At 55.6% G+C, this 22604-nt stretch overlaps 2 protein-coding genes across 4 annotated transcripts in view; one reads left to right on the forward strand and one right to left on the reverse strand.

Moving 5' to 3' along the window:
- The window catches only part of Cxcr5 (chemokine (C-X-C motif) receptor 5), a 10871-nt gene extending 8365 nt beyond the window's left edge, over positions 1–2506 (forward strand). For both annotated transcript variants that reach the window (XM_013009441.1, XM_013009442.1), the window contains exon 2: positions 889–2506. In XM_013009441.1, the coding sequence (XP_012864895.1) occupies positions 889–1956 (1068 nt within the window). In that variant the 3' untranslated portion in view covers positions 1957–2506. The remainder of the gene's footprint in view (positions 1–888) is intronic.
- A 7112-nt stretch (positions 2507–9618) lies between these two features.
- Bcl9l (B-cell CLL/lymphoma 9-like) overlaps positions 9619–22604 on the reverse strand; it is a 29293-nt gene continuing 16307 nt past the window's right edge. For both annotated transcript variants that reach the window (XM_013009756.1, XM_013009757.1), the window contains exons 3-10: positions 22189–22290; positions 20592–20977; positions 19817–19936; positions 16605–16821; positions 16382–16466; positions 14009–16298; positions 13371–13652; positions 9619–12805 (exon numbers count right to left, since the gene is read on the reverse strand). In XM_013009756.1, coding sequence (XP_012865210.1) covers positions 11712–12805; positions 13371–13652; positions 14009–16298; positions 16382–16466; positions 16605–16821; positions 19817–19936; positions 20592–20977; positions 22189–22214 — 4500 coding nt within the window. In that variant the 5' untranslated portion in view covers positions 22215–22290 and the 3' untranslated portion in view covers positions 9619–11711. The remainder of the gene's footprint in view (positions 12806–13370; positions 13653–14008; positions 16299–16381; positions 16467–16604; positions 16822–19816; positions 19937–20591; positions 20978–22188; positions 22291–22604) is intronic.

Consider the following 22604-nt stretch of genomic DNA (forward strand, 5'->3'; position numbering starts at 1 on the left):
GGGAGTTCGCTAGGCATAGGAGGCAGCAGAGAGCCCTGCACCTGCCCCTCCCCCTGTAGGCTTTGAAGGAGGCCCAGGCAGTGCTGGTCCATGGTGGGAGTCTTGGCCCCCTAGGCAGGTAAATGTGGATTCAAACAAACCTGCTATCTTTAGCAAGACACATCCGTGAAGGGTAATATTACACATCTCCAGCTTGGATGATTAAACCAAATGGAAGGGTAGTGTTTTACCATTTCAGTGATAACAAAGATCATCCAGAATCAGGGGGACGAATGGAGAAGAAGCCAGCAGGCCTTATCAGGGTCCCGACAGTCCCATTCCCAAAGCGGGATCCTCAGTCTTAGCGCTTATTCTACTGTTGAGAAAAAGTGCAGATGGCTCCTTGCTCCCACCACATCCAGCCCCCAAATGGCAGTCCTGATTCCATTCTGGACTCAAAGACACACAGACACAAAGCAAGTCATGGTACACGGTCCTCCGTGGCTCCCCCACATGCCCACCCCATGTGCCCTTTCATTCTGTCACTGCCCTGGCGAGCGATTGGTCTCAAGGACAGACAAGCCGCAGGCTGGGGATGTGACTCCATGACCGAGCATTTGCCCCAAGGGTGAAGTCCTGGGATACATCTTCCAGTGCGTACACATACACACACACACACATAGACTTGGAAAAGATAGAGTGACTTGTAAAAAGACACACCAAGGAAAATTGGAATTTCATCAGGGCACAATACAGGGACAAAAGCAGTTCATCCAGCCAGAATCCTCATCCCTGGTTGGTTAACCAAGATCATTTAACTAGGAAACATCTACAAAAGAGTTAGGATTCCCCTTAGAGAAGGAAGATGGGGCCTTGTTTCCTCACCCTCCTGTCTCCCTGTTCTTGCAGTACAGGGACTTGGCCAACTACAACGACAACAGCACTGAGAGCCCCCTGGAAAATCACTTCTGCTCCACCGTTGAGGGACCCCTGCTGACCTCCTTCAAGGCCGTGTTCATGCCCGTGGCCTACAGCCTCATCTTCCTGCTGGGTCTGATGGGCAACATCCTGGTGCTCGTGATCCTGGAGCGGCACCGGCAGACACGAAGCTCCACCGAGACCTTCCTGTTCCACCTGGCGGTGGCTGACCTCCTTCTGGTCTTCGTCCTGCCCTTTGCTGTGGCTGAGGGCTCTGTGGGTTGGGTCTTGGGGACTGCCCTCTGCAAAACAGTGATTGCCTTGCATAAGCTCAACTTCTACTGCAGCAGCCTGCTGCTGGCCTGCATCGCCGTGGATCGCTACCTGGCCATCGTCCACGCTGTGCACACTTACCGCCACCGCCGCCTCCTCTCCATCCACATCACCTGCACCACCATCTGGCTGGTGGGCTTGCTCTTCACTCTGCCGGAACTCCTCTTTGCCAAGGTCAACCAACCTCATCACAACGAGTCCCTGCCAAGCTGCACCTTCTCCCAAGAGAACCAGGCTGAAAGCAGAGCGTGGTTTGTCTCTCGCTTCCTCTACCACGTCGGGGGCTTCCTGCTGCCCATGCTGGTGATGGGCTGGTGCTATGTGGGGGTGGTACACAGGCTGTGCCAGGCCCAGAGACGCCCTCAGAGACAGAAGGCCGTGAGGGTGGCCATCTTGGTCACGAGCATCTTCTTTCTCTGCTGGTCACCTTACCACGTTGTCATCTTCCTGGACACCCTGGCAAGACTGAATGCCGTGGATAATAGCTGCGAGCTGAATGGCTATCTCCCTGTGGCTATCACCATGTGCGAGTTCGTGGGCCTGGCCCACTGCTGCCTCAACCCCATGCTCTACACGTTCGCTGGCGTGAAGTTCCGCAGTGACCTAACTCGGCTTCTGACCAAGCTGGGCTGTGCCGGCCCCGCCTCCCTGTGCCAGCTCTTCCCGAGCTGGCGCAAAAGCAGTCTCTCTGAGTCGGAGAACGCCACCTCCCTCACCACCTTCTAGGTCCGGCGGCCACCTTGGTTTTTGCTTTCCTGGGGCATGCGGAGAAGCTGGAAGGCCAGAAGCCAGAAGCAGCTGGCTCCCAGGAGCCCCTTGGGCCAGCATCCTCAGGTGGAGCCAACCAAGATCATTGTGCTCAACAGCAAACCAAAGGTGGCATCCCCTTGGGCTGTGCACCATCTCCACCCAACCAGCCACAATCTCAAGAACCCATTTTACTGCTGTCCTGGCCATAGGGAAGGCTGTTCCCTCCCAGAATACACTTCGTTACTGAAACCATTGACCCTGCCCTATTATCCAGACAGATGCCAGGCACGACTTCAGGTGTGTGCGTCCCTGCTTGCCCTGCAGGGAGGACAGTCCACTTACGCCTGCGCATCAGCATTCTGTTGTGGGCCCAGCCGGATGGGCCCTGACGGCCTTCTCACTAACCTCTGCCTCCCGCTTGAACCCATAAAAGGCCCAACTCCTGCCCCCCGACCTGCACAACCTCCAACCCATGGAAAGGTTGCTGCCCCTTGCTGTCATGCCTCAATAAACAGTCCTAACCTGCCGAAGATCACGTCCAGCCTCTTCCTTTACCTTTTTCCTTTTGGCTCCTTTTACCTCACGTGTGGTGCTGAACCTCGGCAGGGGAAAAGCACTAGGACAAATGGGGTCCCCCCCACCCACCTCTTATGGAGCCTTGTGCTTCCCTCCCTCTCTTCCTGAGGCCTCTCTTCCACCAAGAGCACAGAGTCCCCTGTGCCTCTTTCTCCTCCATCTTCTCTCTCTTCTGTCCTCGGACTCTTGACCTCCAGGCAGGAGGCCCTTCCCTGTTTGACACACTCTATGCACCACTCCAAAGCCTTCAGGACAGGTAGCCAGCCGTTGTCTGTGGCAGAGGTGCCCTGACATGGACCTGGGGACTCCAGGAGTCCCTCCCTTCCTGTCTGGGGTCCCCTGAGACTCTGGGATTCTCTCATACTTTGTAGACCCCCCTAACACCTTTTAATTGGGACTTTGCAGAAACCCTCTCCTAATTATTGGGATCCATCCGTTTGTTTTCCCAAAGCTTTGGGGATACCTAAAGTGGTGGGAAGTTCACTCCACAGTCCTACCAAATTTTCCAAAATGGGTTCCAAATTGTCTCCCAGAGACACCCCATCGGCTTGCTTGCACTCTAATGTTAAGACTCTTGGGCTGAATGATTTACAGTCAAAGAAAACTGACTTGTTTGTCTACCGAAATCTGACCTCACTATCATTTAAACAATGACCACTGTTGGTTTGAATTCAGAACCTTTTATTCTTACTGATTTAAACAATTCTCCAATAAAACAGCAAAGGGTCAGAGACTGCCTCCACCCAAGCATCCCTCTGCCTCCTCTCCAGAGCCTCCTGCTCATCCTGTTCTACCTACCAAGCCCTCCTCTACCCTTGCTCCAGACTCTCCTCCCCACCCAACCCATCCTGCTCTGTTCACCAAGCCCTTCTCTGCCAACAACCTCCCAGCCATCTCCTCTAAAGGGTAACGCTTTAACTCCTTTTTTCCTTTTTCTTTTCTTTCTTTTTCTTTTTTGCTAGTCCTGGGGCTTGAACTCAGGGCCTGAGCACTGTCCTTGAGCTTCTTTTGCTCAAGGCTAGCACTCTACTGCTTAGGCCACAGCGCCACTTCCAGCTTTTTCTATTTACATGGTACTAGGGAATCAAACTCAGGGTTTCACGCTAGACAAGCACTCTACCACTAAGCCACATTCCCAGCCCTTTTTACCTCATTTTTAACTTCTCGTTGTCTTGTAGCAGCTCAGTTTGTCTCCCTCCTTTCTCCCTCCCTCCCTCCTCCCCCCCCAACAACCTCTAAACCGGAGATTATTTGTCATCAAATCACCCCCATTCCAACTGACAGTTCTTCAGCTTGTGCCCTTGACAGTGAGATGCAAACTGGGTCCCAGGGACCCCCTCTAGGTTCCCTCGTGAAGGCTAGCTGTCCTGGATCAGAGGCGCCCTAAGCCCAAGTCTTTTCTCCTTCCTTGCTCTTGTAACTACATTCTTCCCCTCTGCAGTTGGAAAAACTGTCCTCTAAATAAACTCTGTGGACCTTTGCCCCTGTGCCTGCCTGTCTGTGTGGCTGATACAAGGTGGGAATGGGCAAAGCCTCCAAAGGTAAGTTGACTTTCTCTGTCTTGTAAATGTAGTCACATCAACAGGCTAACAGCCTGCTTGAACTCCAAAAGCTAAAGCAGAACCCCCCAAAACATCCCAACCAGAACTACTCAATGAGAGGTCCCCTGAGCTGCTTCTCCTTGATGCCCAACCTTCTACAAAACTTCCCCTAACAGAAGGCCTTACACTATCTATACTGCCCTCTCCATAGTTCTAAGCAACCCTTCTCTCTTTGTTACTAACTACTCGCTCTCTAACTCCACAGAACAGACAAATTATATTCTCTACCATCGCCAATCCTTGGGAAAAGAAGAGAGAGTTAACAGAACCTTTAAGGAAAAAATGCCTCTGCTCTGGCTCTTTTGCTAGTCTATCACTGACTGTGGCTGGCTGGCTAACATACAACTTCTCTCTTACTTCTCTCTACTTTTCCTACCCCCAAAAAAATCCAATAATGGGAGCAGGTAGACTAACAGTATACCACAAACAAACCCATCCTTTTTGTCTTTGGAACTCAGACAATAATCTATTCTTTTTCTCTTTCCTGAATCCACTTACTTCAGAATCTTCTCCCTGAAGGTAAAATTCCTTCAGGAGGCTACTAAAGGCCCACTTGAAAATCCTTCCCTCTCACCTCTTCCCTATCCATTAGCCCTATAAAAATGTCTACAGGGATTTAAAAGTGCTGCTTCCTCCCCTTAGAAACCTATTTGGCCACCCCACCTCCCCCAGTTCTCCCAGCAGGCCGTGGAGACTGACATCTAGGAAGAAGCAGAGGCCACATGGTGGGTTTTCTTGCAACCTCCACTCTTTCACCAAGCTTACTTCTTCACTGGTCTAGGTGTTCAAAGGTCCATTCATATACTAATGTGCCTCGTTACCAAAATTGTTTTAAAGGTTTTCTGTTCTTGTTATCAGTGTTTTTTAAGCATGGAGATTCTGTTCAATTCTGTTTGTTGGCACAAGTTTTGTGTCTTGAGTTTTCCCTTGTACTTTGATGTTGCCTGATTTTCCAGCATTGACCACATGATTCTTTCATACAGTGGGCAAAGATGTCTTTTGCCATTGGAATTCCAGAAAACTTACAGCCAATTTTCATTTCAAAAACCGAAGCACGCCTTAAAACACATTTGTGCACAAATGTGTGTGTGTGTGTAAACATGTTCAAAACAACCACATTTTAATATACAAAATCTGTCATCATGACGTGAGAAAGTTTTTTCTACCAAACTAACATGCTTCTGCCTTAACTATTGATATTTCCTGAAATTATTTGCCTTTGACTGTAATTGTAACTATTATCAGTGTTGCTGGTGACCAACAGCCATGTGAAAAATGTAAACTTTGTGTCAAAAGAGTAAATTACCATGTGTTGCCTTTTAAAGGTGATATCTTTATCAATGGAAGCAGTCAGCCACTCTATTCTCAGCCCCACTCCTAACCAGCTGTGATATAAGCCTAAAATCTAGAAAACTGCTCTGCTCCCCAGCCTGACTGTGGGTGGAGTCACAGGGAACGGCTTTGAGGCAGTTCTGAGATAACCTGGCTCCACAGGACAAAGTGGGAAAAAAGGGGGGACAGTTTTAAACTCAAACCTGATCAGATCTGGGTGTAAACAAATGTGTCTAAGTGACAATCCAAAACACAAATCAAGGAAAAACCACTATGGAGATTAGGAAATGTAAAGAAAGAGGAAAGTTAGCTGCTGGTGGCTCACGCCTGTAATCCTAGCTACTCAGGAGGCTGAGATCTGAAGATTATGGTTCAAAGCCCAGCCCAGGCAGGAAAGTCCGGGAGACTCTTATCTCCAATTAACCACCAGAAAACCGGAAGTGGTGCTGTAGCTCAAGTGGTAGAACGCTCATATTGAGCTGAAGAGCTGAGGGACAGCGCTCAGACCCAGAGTTCAAGCTTGCCTAGCATGCATGAGGCCCTAGGGGCTGGGAAGGTAGCTCAGCGGTAGAGCGCTTGCCTTGCATGCATGAGGCCCTGGGTTTGATTCCTCAGCACCACATAAGCAGGAAAAAAAAAGCCGGAAGTGGCACTGTGGCTCAAGTGGTAGAATGCTAGCTGAAGAGCTGAGGGAGGCTGAGATCTGGGGATCCGAGGTTCAAAGCCAGTGGGCAGGAAAGTCTGTGAGACTCTTATCTCCAATAAACCACAAGAAAACCAGAAGTGGCACAGTGGCTCAGGTGGTAGAGTGCAAGCCTTGAGCTGAAGAGCTGAGGGACAGTGCCCAGGCCCAGAGTTCAAGTCCTACAACTGACCAAAAAAAAAATTGGTTCCTTTGGATAAGAAAGGATTTGGGAAGCAGCAAATCCCAGAAGGTTTGAATAAGTTACAGATGTATGAGCATGTCTTAAATTCATAAGATAGAATTTATGAATCAAGTTGGTATGTAATTAAGTTGGCTGTGATTTAAATAAGGTCAAGAGCAATACACTGATATAAAACCAACATCTCATTCTTTATGTCCACCTATGAAAGTAATTGTTTATGCACTATTAGGTTTGTCAAATTTTTAAAAGCTGTTTCCCAAGAGTGTAAGCTGCCTTGGATACAAAGTTGACAATGGTTTCAATCTTAATTAGTATCTGAAAGTGCTATATTCAGGTAAAAATTAACTAGATTGTTTAATCAGTTGCTGTTTTAAACCTTTCTTGTCTACTGAGTTTATTATTACAAATTTTACCTCTGCAGAATTTACTCAGGCCTACTTAGGGATAAATAACTCTTCCAAGTATTTATTGGTCAAACTTAACTTCTATTCTTAACAAGCTGCAGGTAAACCCTGGAGCTTGTTTTAAAACAAAAACAAAAACACCTGTTTCCATTGATCTCTTTGTTGCTCCAATTGGAGTAAGGGGCTTTTGACAAAGGCTCATTTGATCTGAGGTCAAAGCCAGCCCAAGCAGAAAAATCCCTCTGGGACTCTTACCTCTAACCAGCAAAATGCTGCCAGTGGTGATGTGGCTCAAAGTGGTAGAGCACTAGCCTTGAGCAAAAGAGCTCAGGGACAGTGCCTATGCCCTGCGTTCAAGCCTCATGACTGATAAGATCTCAGCATGAAGCAGACATACCCAGGACAAAGCTTGTCCTGGTGACAAGGATCCACCCAAAGGCAGATACTAAGGGATGGTTTCAGATCCTAAATGGAATCATTTTGTGCTTGCCCTTTCAAAATTAACCACAGCCAGGAAGTCAAGAGAAAGATAACTAATAAGGATGCCTACCTAACATCCATACCTGTCTACCTTCTAACTGGACAGGAACTTACATTCTTGCCTTTGTTACCTGCTATTTTTTATTTATAGTGAGTCTTGGACTCAGGACAGTTTGCCTTGCTTGGTGCCTTCCTGGGTGCTATCCATCTCCACAATCCAGATATCTACCCAGGCCTTCCACCAGGCCCTTAACCACTCCAATCCAGCCCCAGCCCCTGACTGCTTACTCTAAACCAGTCCACCATGCTCTCCCCTACCCAGTTGCTAGAAAACCTAGACACCCTCTTCCTGCCCCCAATCCAGCTTTATGGAAATTCCTCCTTCCCTGTAATGGGAAACAACTGGGTTTGTACTCCTAATGGAATTTTTTCTGGTTTGTGACCAGGGTGCATTCTCCTGTGTCATTCATATCAACTGGTCCCCCCACCTTGTCAGCCTTTTGCCTGATCTTGACTCAATTCCAGGAACATCTCAATAGATGATAGGAATCACTCCAAAGGACGTCCTGGTGGGATTCCCTCCCACAATGGCTCCCTGGTTGACCTCTCTATGATGACCTTTAACAGTCATCCTCTTATTCTTCCTCTTAGACCCTGCTTTCTTAACCTTTTTCAAAAGTTTTTCTTTAACAGAATAATAACCCTCACTCAGGACACTACCTGGGAGCAAGTCATGGCCATCATATTACTGCAAGCAACCAGAAGCTTCGCTTACACCGCCCGGCCCCACCCAGCCACAGACTTGGACCCTGAAGACCCCAGCCCCTGTGACTCCTCGATGCTCCCAGGTCAGCAGGAAGTGGCCAGAGAAGGTCATGACATCCCTTAACTCTTTGTACCCTTCAGGGTTTCAAATGATGGCAATCTGCTTTGTTCTCATAACTCCATGTTGCCCCCATGGCCCACTCACCACCCTCAAGTCCAGCCTATTTCTTTTCCTTTTTCCTTTTTCTTCCATTTCCCTAACAATTATCTTAAAGAATTGAAGCCAGGAGAAGCTGGAAAAATGGCCCCTGCCTACTGTGTTTCTCCTCCGTGCCCCTTCCCTTGGAAGTCCCCGCCCAGCATCTGTAATGCAGGTAATCCTGGGGGCAGTGGGAGGTCCCCCACCCTCCGAGGTTACTTCCTCCTCGTCTGAGGTTACATCCACGGCTGTGGCCATACCTCCTCCCCCGCCCTCTCCCTATAGAATCAGTCTCCATGATTAGTTCCCCCTCTGCATACCTTCATCCGGTGTGGGTCAGCAGTTTGCTCTCCCCCAATAAACTCCTTTCTGCCTGAGCCATCTGGTGATCTCTTTTCACTGGGCACCAAGGAATGAGTGAAGGCTTAGAGCTGGCAGAGTGTGGCCTTCACCGTGTGCCTCAGTTCCTTAATACCAAGTATTCTGCCAGGCCACCAGCCCCTCAGCTGCCTTGATCAAACAGGAAGCTAGGGCCAGTCCATGTTAGGTAGCTGCCCCGGCTCTAGCCAAACCAATGCTGGAGCAGTACTGAGGACAGACACTGAGGACAGCACTGAGGACAGACACCACCTGTCCCTGGACGCTCAGCAGTGTCCTGAGGAAGAGCCAAGGGCAAGGCAGCTACCCAGACCCAGTGAAGGAATGAAGACTCCAAGGAGGAAGAGTAGGAACCAAAGCCCCGCTGTCTTATCTGCGCAGGTATCAAGTAGAGGTGGATGGAAAATTCCCAGGGTGGGCCAGGGTCCTAGTGGGCTCTGGGCACTGATGAGGAAGTAGGCAAACTTATTCCTTCCGGCCCTGCCTCCCTTCCCATATTCTTCAGGATCTGAGACACAGCTGCAGCCGAAGGCTCCTGGTCTCAGCAGAGGGAGCACTTACCTAAGTCAGCTGGAGACTAAGACCAGGAGACTGGAGAAAAAGACTGAAAGGATTCTCTGGAAGTTTCTACCTACTGAGTCACCTCAGGCAGGGCAGCATAAAAGATCCCTCAGGCCCCAGGAAGTTCTGTCCTGCCCCTGAGAGGAAGCTCCCTGGCAGGCTGGGGGAGACATCTCAGGTAGCTCTGGACTCCCTTTTCTCAGCCTCTGATTTGGGGTGTGGCATCAGAGACTCCTGCTCTTGCTGAGGGCCCATGTGGACTGCCCAGTCCCACCAATGCTAACCAGCTAAGCTCCCCGGCAGGTCTCCACTGGGCAAATCAGCTCTTGGGCTCCAAGAGGCTCTGCTCTTACAGGGTGATGCGCCTACCCCCCCCCCGCCCTTTACTCCTGGCATCCAATAGCAAGCTGGACAGTGGGGAAGCCAGACACAGAAGCAAAAAGGCAACATATTGGATTCTGAATTTTCTCTTTTTAATAAAAAGGCACCTATAAAACAGGTCAATACAGTACAGGCAGCACAGAGACCCCCGGAACAAGCCTAAAAATTGTTTCAAAATAAAAACGAAGATGTCTTCACATATTGTATTTATATATTTATATTTATATATATATATTTATATAATGGTACAAAATGGCGAGGGGCATGGCCATGGATGGAGGGAAGAAGGCTGGCCTGTGGAGTTTCCCTTGGGAGCTAGTGGTAGGAGAAGAGGACGCCAGGAGGGCCTCTGTGGTCTGAGGCCTCTCTTCGGGGCAGGAAACAGAGCAGGACAGTTTGGGCAGTTGTAGGACAGGGGTGAGGGCCCAGGTCGAGGCAGGACACGACAGAGTGCCTGCCAGGAGGGAGGGCAGGACCCCCCCACCACACAGAGGCCCTGGCCATGGCCTCTGGGAGGTATTAGGGAGTCAGGAGCCTGCAGCTAGTCCTGGAGAAGGAAGTGGCATGTGACCTGGCTGATGGTGGACCAAGAGGACAGCACCAACTGGGAGAAGTGGGCACTAATTCCCTTTGTATTACAGCTGCCAAGGTGAGCCCAGACCCTGCGGGCAGGTCAGGAAGGCTGGGACGGGCCCTGGGAGAGGACGCTGTCTAGAATGGCCCTTGGCCCTAGAGGCAGGGCAGCAAAGACCCCAGCCCGATATCGGCCCTGCCACCTCACAAGGCAGGGAAGGAAGCAAAAGGTCTTTACTCCTGGGGTCAAGTGGGGCAAAACGCCCAGTCATGTATGGCTTCGGCTCTGACCAGTGGCGGGCTGGGAAGAAACAGGGAGAGGACTAAGGAGGAGGCAGTGGCTGCGCCTGGGTGGGTGTCGAGACAGGTCTGGTACATGGCCCTGAGCCCTGGGCAGAAGGATTTGCCAAGGAGTAGACAGGCAGAGGCAGAGGGGTGCTCTCTAGTTCCCCTTCACATACACATACACACACGCGCACACATACACACACACACACACACTTCTGCAACTCAGTCCTTGGGGGTGGAGACTAGAAAGGGAGGAGGCAGACTGACTCAGCCAAACCCTGCTCCTCTTTGGTGGTTTCTGGGAGAGTTGGGACCCTGGGGGTTCAGTGGCCCAGAGCTCCTGCAGCATCATGCCACCCCCTCTGATGGCTCCACTCAAGGGGGCCACACAGTCGCTGCCCCTTCCTCCTTCCCTTCACCCCAGACTGGGGACAAAGGGCTTCAAGTTCCGGCTAAGATGTAGCAGCAGGGGCACCCAGACACCCACGACGGGAGGTGGGGCCCCTTGTCACTCCGCCCTGGAGCCTCAGCCCGGCTGCAGCTCACCAGCAGGTGGTCTGACCTCATTCAGGTGTGGGGCAGATCCTCTCTCCTTTCCGGGGTGGATGTGTAGGACGGTGTCTCTGGGTCCAAGGGAATGGAAGGGGCAACTATTTGCAAAGGGGGGAAGGGTTTCCTTTACCCTTCTTTTTTTTTTGGGGGGGGTGACTTCTATAAAACACAGAAATACAGCACACGCACAAACCGGCACAAAAGCTCAGTGCTCTATTTACAGCTCCGGCTGGCACCTGCCCACCCGGCCAGCCGCCTGCAGGGGTGAGTGAGGGGATGGTGGAAGGAAAAGACAGAAGGCAAAAACAAACAGGTAAGAGCAGAGTAAGGTGGGGGGGGGGGAGTGGAGCTGAAGCAATGAGGAGATAGCAGACAAAGGGACTGAGGGAGAAGAGACCCTTCCTCTCCTCCTCTCCCCCAAGGACCGGAAGCATAGCTGAAAGGCTGGGAGGTGAGAGAGAACCGAGGACAGAGGGAATACAGATTCCATAGGAACTGGAGGGGTGGAGGAGGGGCTGTCCTGGTGGCCAAAATGAAGGAACAAATCCCAATCCCCAACCCCTCTCCCCCCCACCACTCCGCCACTTCCTCTAAGCTGCCAGCACATCTGATTTCCACAAATGCCACTCCCCCACACGAGGCCCCGCCCACCCAACCCCACCCCCGGACGCAGACCATCCCACACAGGAGGGAAGAGACTCGGAAGGTTAGCATCTTTGCAGTGTTGCCCAGCTCCGGCCCCGCACGGGGACCACTAGAAGGGCAGGTTGGCCATGCCGCCGGGCGCAGGGAGGTAGCCCATCTGGCTGTCCAGAGACACACTGCGCTGCCGCAGGGGGTGAGACACCATGAGGTTCTGCTGGGGCGGGGGGCCCATGAGCGAGCCCTGCGGGGAGAGCATGTGGGGGGGCTGGCCGTAGACCTCGCCCCCCACCCCCCGCTGCTTCATCAGCATGAAATTCTGCTGGGTCATGAGGCCTTGTGGTGGGGACATGACCCCCTGGTGCAGGCCGTGGGGTACCATGCCCTGCTGTGGGGGCACACCTGTCCTGCCCAGCAAGGACATCTGTCCGGGGTGGCACATGGACATGTTGAGCCCCCGCTGGACTCCCTGCTGGCCCGGGAGGTTGGGGGGCCGAGAGGGGGTCTGCTCCGCCATCATGTTCTGCAGGTTCATGAGATGCAGATTGGGGGGCTGGGCCTTGGGAGGCTGGTTCTCGCTCTTGGGGAAGTACTGAAGGGTGCTGCTTGGCTTCTCAGAGGGGATGATCCTCGACAAGTCGAACTCAGGGATCCCCGTCGGGGTGGGCCGGATCACCTCGCTCAGCTCGGGGTCGTTCAGCACTGATGCCACCCCAGGGAGCACCCCCGGCGGGTAGCTGTCGCCCATGCGCCCAGCCATGCCTTTGCCCAGCAGGTGCTGCTGCGGGGGCATGGGGCCTGGCGGCTGGCTGGGCAGGTCCTCGGGGGGCAGAGGCATGCCTGAGGGGTAGTGCTGCTGCAGGCCGGGCCCCCCACCCGTGCCCCCCGTGGGGGCCATGGCACCATGGGGCTGCTGCAGCCGAGGAGGGAAGGGCATCATCTGGGAGGAGCTGGGCACGGGCCCACAGGGAGCATTCAGGGAGTCTGGGCCTGCTGGGGCCATCATCATGGAGTTTTGAGGGGGGCCCCCTGTCCCCTGTGCATTGGGGTGCAGTGGAATGTTGGAGCCCAGAGGGGTGGGAGAGGGTAACATGGCGGGTGGGGGCTCGTGGGACAGGGGCTGCTGGCCTGGTAGGTTCAAGCCCATGGGGCTCTGGGCAGCAGTGGAGTTCAGGTGCATCTGGCTGGGCTGGTTGTTGCTGAGGCCTGCGGGGAGGGAGAGAGGACAAGGTATTAGGAACCGTTTGCACCCAGCTGGGGGAGGAGGTGCAGATCCCTGTCGGGCCCCACTGCCCAGCCAAGTGGTACAGAGCTGGAATTTTCACCACTGGTGTCCCTGGCCGTGAGAAAGGTTCTAGAAGTGATTAAGCTAGACGCTAAGAGCCCAAGTTCTGCACCCCCCCACCCCCACCCCCCCTTTTTTTTTCCTGCTGTAGGTCTTGGGACTTGAACTCAGAGCCTGGGCGCTGTCCCTGAGCTTTTGTGCTCAAGGCTATCGCTTGAGCCACAGCTCCACTTAGGACATTTTGGTGGTTAACTGGAGATAAGGGTCTCACAGACTTTTCTGGCTTTGAACCATGATCCTAAGATCCTGAGTAGCTAGGATTACAGGTGTGAGCCACAGGTGCCCAGCTCACGCTGAGACCAGTCAAGTGCTCTGGGATGGGCTCCGCGAGATGCCTGCTGAGGGTGGGGTGGGTCCCCCAGACCTCACACCACCATGCCCAGGGTCTCTCTTCCCATTTCCAGGGCCCCCTTCCTGGCCCCGCACCTGGCCCGGAGCCCTGCGGTGGCGGTGGCGGGGGTAGCAGGGGCCGATCGGGAAGCAGCTCGTCGTCTGAGGTGGCAATGGTCTTGATGGCATTGTGGTAGAGCGGGGTGGAGCTGGGCATGGCGTACTTGGACATCTGGGACATCATCAGGGACAGGGGGTTCTGGGAAGGGGTGGGGTCTGGGGAGGAAGTGAACGGTAGGCTGGGGTTCATGAGGCCGCTGGGAGGGTTGGCAGGAGGCGCTGAGGAGCTGCTCCGGGGGCCGCTGGGCGGGAGAGTACCTACAGAAGCGGGGAGACAGAAACAGCAGGGGGTGACTGGGGAGGGGCTGAATTTGGCTGCTCGGATAGGGGTGGGGGCGGAGGGGACTGGGGAAGAGGTCAGTTCCCAAAGTCTGTACCTGACTCCTTCGGACATCCCCGCATTTCACTGAACACCAAACCCAAGTGAACCGCGGCCCACCCATTCTCCCAGTGATTCGGGCGGGGCCGCGAGGCTGCATTTCCCAAGTGTGACCCCTCAAAATGCTGAGAAGGCACACGTGCTCCCCCCACCCACCCAGGAAAGCCCAACACAAATGTCCCCACCCGCCCCAGCCGCTGCAGAGACCAACCCAGTCCAGACCCCGCTGACTCACCCTGCTCCATGCTGCCCAAGGTGGAAGAAGAGTTCATGGGGAGAGGCGGCTGCTTATTCTGGGGGACTCCGGGGCTGGGCATGGCTGTCTTGGGTGAGGCCACCCAGCCCGGAGAAGGCACCGCCATGGAAGGAGACTTGAGCCTGCTGGGTGAGCCGGTGGGCGAACGCACACTGAGCGAGGAGCTGAGGACCTGGGGCGACTTGAGAGGTCCCGGAGGATTGGCGGAAGGCAGGGGTACCATCTGCGAGGGAGTCTGGGGTGACTTGAGGTTGGCGGAAGGTGAGGTGACCAGGGGTGAGTGCACCTGGCTAAGCGTGGGTGACTTCAGATGCCCCATGCCCGGCGAGCCCATCTGGTTAATACTGATGGTCAGGTCTGAAGGCCTTCGGCCGAGGCCCCGGCTGGGCGCAGGATGTACAGGGCCAGGAGGGGCATTAGACACGGGGGGAAGAGGCATGTGGCTGAGCCGGGTGGTGCCCACAGTACCCATGGGCACTGAGCTCTGGTCAGGGCTGAACAAGTCTTGGGTGTTGCCCATGTCCTGAGGCATGGCTTGGTAGGGTCCCTGGCCCCCAGAGAAGCCCTGCTGGCCCTGGTTGGGAAACTGCGAAGGCATGAGCATCTTCTGCGGGCCGCCCATCATGCCGCTGTTGTTCTGGGCTCGCACCCGGGCCATCTCCTCAGGACTGAGGCCCTGGGGTCCCATCATGTCCCCGGGGCCCCGCATCTTCTGTGACATGAGCATCTGCTGTTGTGGGGTCATCTGCACGTTCAGGTTCATGTTCATGTTCATGTTCACGTTCATGTTCATGTTGAGGTTGCCCGGCCCCATGGGCGGGTCCACCTCCCTCAGCCCAGTCTGTCCCATCGGGGGGCTCAGGAGGCCCCGGCCTCCGGCAAACTCCATGCCCATTGGAGTGCCCGCCAGGCCCTCGCCACCAGCCATCTGCCCGGGGAACATGGCGGGGTCCATCTGCCGGTGCGCCTGCATCATCCGCTCCATCTCCATGCTCTGCGCCATGCCGCCGCCCGCCATGCCCAGGGGCCGCTGCATGCCCATCGACCGCTTCTCCAGCAACTGGTGGCGCAGCAGCTCCTCCCGCACCCGGGGGGTCATGAACCTCTCCGAGTCACCCTGCCCACCTGGGTAGGACACCGCGTTCTGGGCAAAATTGCCAGGTCCCCCCATAGGGGGCAAGTCTTCAGTCCAACCCATGCCCGGCCTCACAGGCCTCTGCATGGCATTCATGGGCACCTCCATGGGCAGACTCTGCATGCCCCCGAACCCGGGCATCCGTTGCATCTGGCTGCCTGGGAAGCGAGGGCTAGGGAAGGAAGGTCCACCGCGGAGCTGCATGGGGTCCTGGGCATCCATGGGTCCCCGCAGCTGCGTGCCCATCCCAGGGGGCCACTGATCCCCGGGCTTGCTGTGGTAGGGAGGCGGGGGCCCCCTCACCATCATGCCCCCCATGCCCATCATGTCCTGCAGGGGGCGGCCGCCGTGCAGCCCGATCTGCTCTTCCTTCCGCCGCTTCTCCTCGTAGTATTCCTCCTGAAGCTTGCGCCAGGCCACCTGCTCGGGCGTCAGGCTGTCCTGGCCCAGTCTCTGCATCATCATGTTCATCTGCTGCCCCATGTCCCCCCCCGGGGGGTGCCCGGGCACTTCATGCTCCAGCGGGGGGCCCCCCAGGCTCTGTGTCTGTGAAATCATGGACTGCAAGGGCTCTTCGTACTTCTTCAGCCCACTGGGAGGGCCGGAGGGCGGCGGCTGGGGGACTGGGGGGGCTTGTGCTGGGGGCCCCCCCTCGCCGCCGCCTCCTCCCGGGGGCCCCTTGAGGAAGGGCTCTGCCTCTCCGCTCCGGAGCAGCAGCCGCTCGATGTCTCGCAAGGTCTGGAGGGAGCGCTCGCGATGCTCCAGCTGCTCCTTGGACAGACCCTCGGAGCCAGCCAGGCTGCGCTGCCCGTTTCCGGTGGGAGTGGCTTCCCCCAGCAGGGCTGGGCCCGGGGCACCGCTGGGGTCTCCTCCAGGAGGCAGAGGGTTGGCGGCGGTGGCAGCTGTCGGGGTATTGGGATGGGTGCCCCCGGTCCCGCCGCCTGTGCTGGCAGCACCCACCGAGTTGGGGGCCAGGTCCTGGCTGGTGTCTTCGGGGGGCCCCTCTGGAGGCAGAGCCGGGGGGGCGCTGCCAGGGGCCGGGGGAGGCGGCAGGGCGGGCGGCTGGGACTGTGGGGTGCCTGCTGACGGCGTGCTCAAGGGTAGCGGTTCTGGGGTGGGTGGCACTTTGGGGGCCTGCAGGAGGACCAAGGCAGGGTGTGAGACAGGAAAGGGGGCATCCCCACCCATCTCCGGGGCAAGCTGGGGACCACACTCACCTGGTCCAGCTTGGCCCGGGGCACATTCTGCTGGTGGTAGGCCAGGATGGAGTCTGCGCGGCCCTGGAACACGGCCTCCGCAGCCCTGAGGAGGTGTTGGCCGCAGACCGCTCAGGAGAAGAAGTAAGCAGACGGGAGCCCACCCGCACTCCCCCCCCCCACGAGCTCCCTGGAGACCCCAGACCAAGGGTGCAGGGCAGCCCTCCTCCCCCAAGGCACTTACGTGTTGGCCAGGTGGGTGGTGAAGACGTACACGAACTGGGACGGAGGCTTTCCGGGCACATTCCCGCCGCCACCCCCGCCTCCCGGGGCATCTGTGCGTAGGCCTGCTGGGGGCCCGTGAGGGGGGCCCGGAGCGCTGCTCTCACTGAGGGGCAGTTGGGCAGTTTGGCCAGGACCCAGCTGTGGGGCCGCCATAGCTGGGTCTGCTACATTACAATCTGCAGAAGAAGTGAGGGAATGTGCATGAAAGGCCCAGATGCTTGGCAGAAGAACCAGCCGGTACCCCCAAACGCACCCCACCCCCCTGCCCCCACCCTAGGGTGCTCCTACCTTACAACACACCCAGCAGGGTGATTTATTGTCACACCACTGGCTTCTACCCTGGCCTGCCCTAGAGCAGTCTATGCCCACGAAGGCAACAGTGTGGCAGGAGGGGCAGGGGAAGTGTTGCCTGGCACTCCGCTCGATACTTACGGGTGTGATTTTCACGTCACCAGCACATTCCGGGGAGGAAGGCATCACACTCCAGTTTACAGAGGAGGAAATGAGCCTGGCAGGGATGCAGTAACTCACCTAAGCTCATTCACCCAGCTAGGACCAGCAAGGCCCGAACTGGAACCCGAAGCCCTACTTAGCTCTGTTCTGCCCCATTCAGTGTGGTCCGTGTGCTGTGTGTGTGTGTGTGCTGTGTGTGTGTGTGTGTGTGTCCACTGACCATATCTGTGTGTGTGTGTGTGTGTGTGTGTGTGTCCACTGACCATAGCTGTTCGTCTACAAAATAGAAACACCAGCCCCTGCCTTGCAGAGGACAAGTCAAAGAAATATGATCAACTCTGTCACAAAGAAAGAAATCAATCTGAATAATAGAATTAGAAAAGCAGTGTAGTAGCTGGAGCACTGAAGGCTCATACTTGTAATCCTAGCAACTCAGAAGGCTGAGATCTGAGAGTTGTGTTTAGAAACCAGTCTGGGCAGGAAGGTCTGAGACTTGTATCTCCAAGAGTCAGAAGAGTCAGAAGCGGAGTGGTGGATCAAGTGTTAAGAGTGGCAGGCTTGGGTGAAAATTTAAGGAACAGCACTCAGGACCTTAGTTCAAGTCCAGTACCAGCACACATATGTGCATACACATGAAATTAAAAAGAAAAAAATCTTCCCTCTGACCTCATAGTTCCACAGATAATCAGTAAGACAATTTCCTTACAGTCCAGGCTCACATCCCAGGAACAGTCAGAAGAGACCAGCTACCTTGAGCACCAAGAAAACTTTTGCTCCCGGGGTTATAAACTTGATTCTCACTCAGTCCTACCTTAGAAAAGTTCCAAACTGGTCACTGATGACTCAAGAGGCCAGAGCCATTCTCATGCCAAGAAAAACTAATCGAAGGGCCTGGCCTGCGGACAGTAGGGGACAGTCCCGCCTGAAGCCTCCTGGGGGCCAGGGCCGCATACCACCTTCCCCAGGCCCAGCATCAGGCTCCCCCCGATACACCCCATCATAACCCTGCTCTGGACCCTGTCTCTGGACTTTTGCATAGGAGAGCAAAGCCAGAAGTCTGCGGAGACTTGAGAGCTGGCCTTAATACATAAAGACTGTCCTGAAGAGGAAAGTGTAAACTTAGAACACGCATAAGACAAGCTATGGTGAGGGTTTATTTCACAAAGGAACTTTCTAGAACCATGATAATCATACAAGCTGATAATGTTCTAAGTGTGTTACATGGATCAACTCATACCTTATACCGACTTTATGAGGTACATGATTTTTATGGATGACGAAACTGAGGTCTTTTCCCATATTTGCAGATAGCAAGTGCACTCTTGGAATACAAACCAAGTCTGACCTCTGAGCCTAAGCTATTAACACCTACATTAATTTGCCCCTCCATTAAGGAAGGATTCAAGAGGCCAAGTATTAGTGGCTCATGACTATATAATCCTAGCTACTCAGCAAGATTAGACATGAGGATCACAGTTCAAGTGGCAGAGCACCTTTATAACAAACATGATGCCATGCTTTAAAAAAAGAAGGAAAGAAATCTTTAAAAACGGAATGCCAGCACACTTACAATCCTAACTATTCAGAAGGCTAAGACCTGGAGAATCAGGATTCCAGGCCAGCCAGGGCAGAAAAGTCTTCAAAACTCTATATCCAATTAACCAGCAAAATGCCAGAATGTAAGTGTGGCTCAAGTGTGTAGAGTTCCAGCTCCAAGCAGGAAAAGCTGATGGACAAGGCCTTGAGTTCAAGACCTTGGTAACAGGAAGAAAGAGGAAGGAAGAGAGGGAGGGGAGGGAGGGAGGAAGGAAGGAAGGAGGGAAGGGAGGAAGAAATGAAGGAGGGAAGGAAGAGAGGGAAACCAAGCAAGCAGTATACCTGACACATTCCAAGTATTGGGCATGGAATCTTCGCAATTTCTCTTTTAATCTCCCTATGCCTTTCAAAATTTCTACAGCGATGCAGTCTAATGTTACAGACGTGAACTAAGGATGGCGCTATCCCTGAAGTGTTCAGCCGAAGACTATGGGCCACCAGTCAGTCCCCTGGGAGCAGGAGCAGACCTAGGATGACATGGCTTTTCACGTACCAGCCAGCTGTTCAGGCTTCTAATATTGGCCCCTGTACAGCATGGTGCACTCGCTCCACATGCTGTTTCCACTTCTGTAAGGGTTGCATCTGGTTCTGCTCATGGGAGGTCCAGATATATGCTGATCAATTAAAGAGTAAGAGGAGTGTGCATCCACTCCTCGTCCTGGTGACATACACTGGGCACATGCCAGGGTCATCAGAGGTTAGAGAAGGGCACCGCAGTGAATCACATGTCTCTCACATGCAGGCTTAGCGTGGCTTTGAATAGCAGAGCCAACTGTCCTGCTCCCAGGGAGGGTGGCCCTTTCCTGCCCTTCCTCTACTGACCAGTAGGTGGCAGCATAGGCCAGCCGTTCATGGTAGAGGTATAGGTGAGATGGCCAGGAAGGAACCCCAATCCACCAGAGTCCTCAGGAAGAAGGGGCTGTTGAGCATCCAGAAGACAAGGGCTGGGCTGTCTGTCAGTCCAGGGAAGGACTGAGTCTGAGAGGTGGGATGGGAGATCAGGAGCCTGAGCTTGGTCTTGGCTACGACTCGCAACTCTGTCCTCATAAAGACCCAGGTGGGAGAGAGGCTCCCTCAGGGCAGCCATGGAATCCTGGGAATCCCGACATCGAGAGTACTCACTGTGGGTGGCCCCGATGGGCTTGTCATCCTCCTCACTGTCGGGGCCAGAGCACCATTCGTCCCCGCTGTACGGCTGCTTGCGCTCCAGCACACACCGCCGCTTACTCCGAGGCGCCACCTCTGCCCAGGACGATGCAGACCAGAAAAGGAGTGAGTGCCCAAGAACGCCCACTCCTCCCATATCCAGAGTCCCAGAGCCATTCTCTGGGCCGCCTCGCTCCCGAGGGCACTGCCCAGGCCATGGTGGGCACTTTGCCAGTCCCTGGCCCCCACCACACCACCATTTGTTTCTGATTTCTCTCTCCAGCCCCGGTTGCCTGTTTCCCCTCCCCCCCCCATACCAAGCACAGCATAATCCCCAACCACAACTGGTTCTAATTAGCGAGGGGAGGGGAAGGGAGGGAAGGGGAGAGGAGATGAGGGAAGGCCTCTGCAACTCTTCCAGGCCTCAAAGCCTGTTCCCTGAAAGGCTCCTACCAGCCAGGAGGATAGCAGGAGGCTCTGAGGAGGTGTGCAGGTCTGCTCCTCCCTCTCCCCTCAGGCTGCAGTGGGGATACAGGGGTGCAATGGGGACCAGCCCTGCCCCTAGGCAGCACCCTGGTCAAGCCCCATCCTGAACCACCTGGTTGGCCGACAGGGTGGGGGTGAGAGAAAGGTGTTCCGGGGAGAACCAGGGGAGAAGAACCAGGGACCAGAAGAGGCATGGCCTCCCGGACAGTTTGGGTCTGGGGCTGTGGATGATGTGAAGATCTTTGGGGCTCAGGAACTGGGGTACCTTTAGCCTCCGAATCCAAAGATGGGGTCCCAGCCTCCCGCTGCTCTCCAGAGTCCACCGACACGCTACGCTCCCGCTTCACCTTGCCCTTGAGTGAGCTGAAGGGGGGTACCCCTGCCTGGGGGTTCTTCAGACTTGAGTTGCTAGGTGAGATCTGGTTGGCCTTGGCCCCATGGCTCCCTGCCCCCACGCCCTTGGAGCCCAGGTTGCAGGTGGGTCCTTGGTTCACATTCTGGTGCTGTGATTGGGCCCCGCCATTCCCTGTCTTGCCATGATTGGTCAACTTATTTTCTGGGTGCATTGGTTTGGCTGGGGCAGGGGGGCAGTGGCCGCGGGGGGACAGCGGCGGGCTCCCTGGAGCTTCTCTCCTCCTGGGGTGGGGTAACCTGGGAGAAGGTAGGAAAGACACAAAAGGTTAGCCTCACTGGGGCCAGGCTTCCCGGACTTGGAGCTGTCCCATCCTGCCTGGTGGGAGGGGAGGCTGAGTGCCACCTCAAGACCACCTGCTACCCCCCATCTCCATCCATAGCTCTTTAACAACAAGCCGATGGACCCCGTCCACCTGGGCAATCTCTTCCCATCTATACCCTTTCCCAACTCAAGTGAAAACCAGGATCTTCTGGGTTGGCAGAATCTGCTCCCCCTTTCCCCCCCACCCTAATACCCATCAGACTGCACATTGCCCTGGCAACACCTGACCCATCCTTTGCCCCTCCCCCCCCTCTAGGGTTTGCTGTCTTCCAACTCCTTTCAAGGTCCCAAATCTCAACTCTCCTCTGGTGTCCCAACACCAGAAAGGGGAGGGCTACAGACCTATGAGTCACCCAGTTCAGGTCCCAGCCCTATTCCCCAGGGGAGGGGGGGGTGGGAAAAGCACTCGGGAGAGTGGTACCCTCCAGCCCCGACGGCTCTGAGAACCGGAGGGGAAGGCCTGAAGAGGGTGGGCCGGCAGGCTGGAGCTGGAGGAGGGGGGGAGGGGAGTGGCATGTCAAGCAGACACGATTGCAACTAGAAGCCAAGGATTCCTGCAGCCTGGGCTGCGGGCCCTTTAAGCTCCAGCCCGCTCCCCCCACCGCCTCCCCCTCCCCGGAGACCTATTAATAGCCGCTGGAAAGATCACATCACGGGAGAGGATATTTATCCCCCCTCATTCCACACCAGCTCAGATTTATTTCAGCTCTGCTGTCCTGCTGCTGCCGCCTGGCCCTGTCTGCCCGCTTCTTCTGGGGAGGCGGAGAGAGGCAGGCACCACCCGCTCTCCACCTCCCGCCCCTACGCTGGCACTGAGGCCAGAGGGGCCCAGCGGACCCCACCCCAGGGGCAGCCGGGGTCTGCGATCAGGCTGTAACGGTTTTTGGAGGGAAGAGCTAGAAGGAACCCAAACGCAGGCATGGCCGGCTGTCAGTCCTCTCTGCCCCAGGGCCCCGGCGCTAAGGCTGGGGTGCAGATCCTGCCCGAGCGAGGCCAGGCCTTCCCAGGCTGCCCCCGCCCCCCCCCGTGGCCTGGGAGCCCCCTCTCCACGCCAGCACAGGCCAGCCCTGGCACGAGGCCCCCCGGCCCGCGCTCCACACACCCCGCCCTCCAGTCACCCACACACCTTGTCTTGTTAGCCAGGATCCTCATGGCTCCCAAACACAGTGGGACCACGGCCCCTGTGCGTGCCCGGGGCCCAGCCAGGTGCTCGGTACTGGAGCTCGGACTGCAGCAACAAGCCCCAAAGAGAAAACTTGTGACTTGGGGAGAGGGGGAGCAGGGCGGGAGGACAGAAGGGAGGACCCGACAGGCCTGCGACTAACGAGCGGGCGAGGGCAGGGGGGGAGTGGGAAGGGTAGGCTACCAGCCGGGGTCGCGTTCCTGGAGGTCAGTCGGGTCCCCATCCCTCCCCCACCTTGCCCTCGGGGGTGGGGGGCTGGCGGTCCCGGGCCAGCAGACCTCCCCGCTGGGTTAAGGGGGCGAAGGTGGCCGCGTGGGGCGGCCCGGGCCCCCGGGGACTCCCCGCGGCCGGACACGCCC

The sequence above is a fragment of the Dipodomys ordii genome, unplaced genomic scaffold, assembly GCF_000151885.1.
Source record: "Dipodomys ordii isolate 6190 unplaced genomic scaffold, Dord_2.0 Scaffold10, whole genome shotgun sequence".
NCBI lineage: Eukaryota > Metazoa > Chordata > Mammalia > Rodentia > Heteromyidae > Dipodomys > Dipodomys ordii.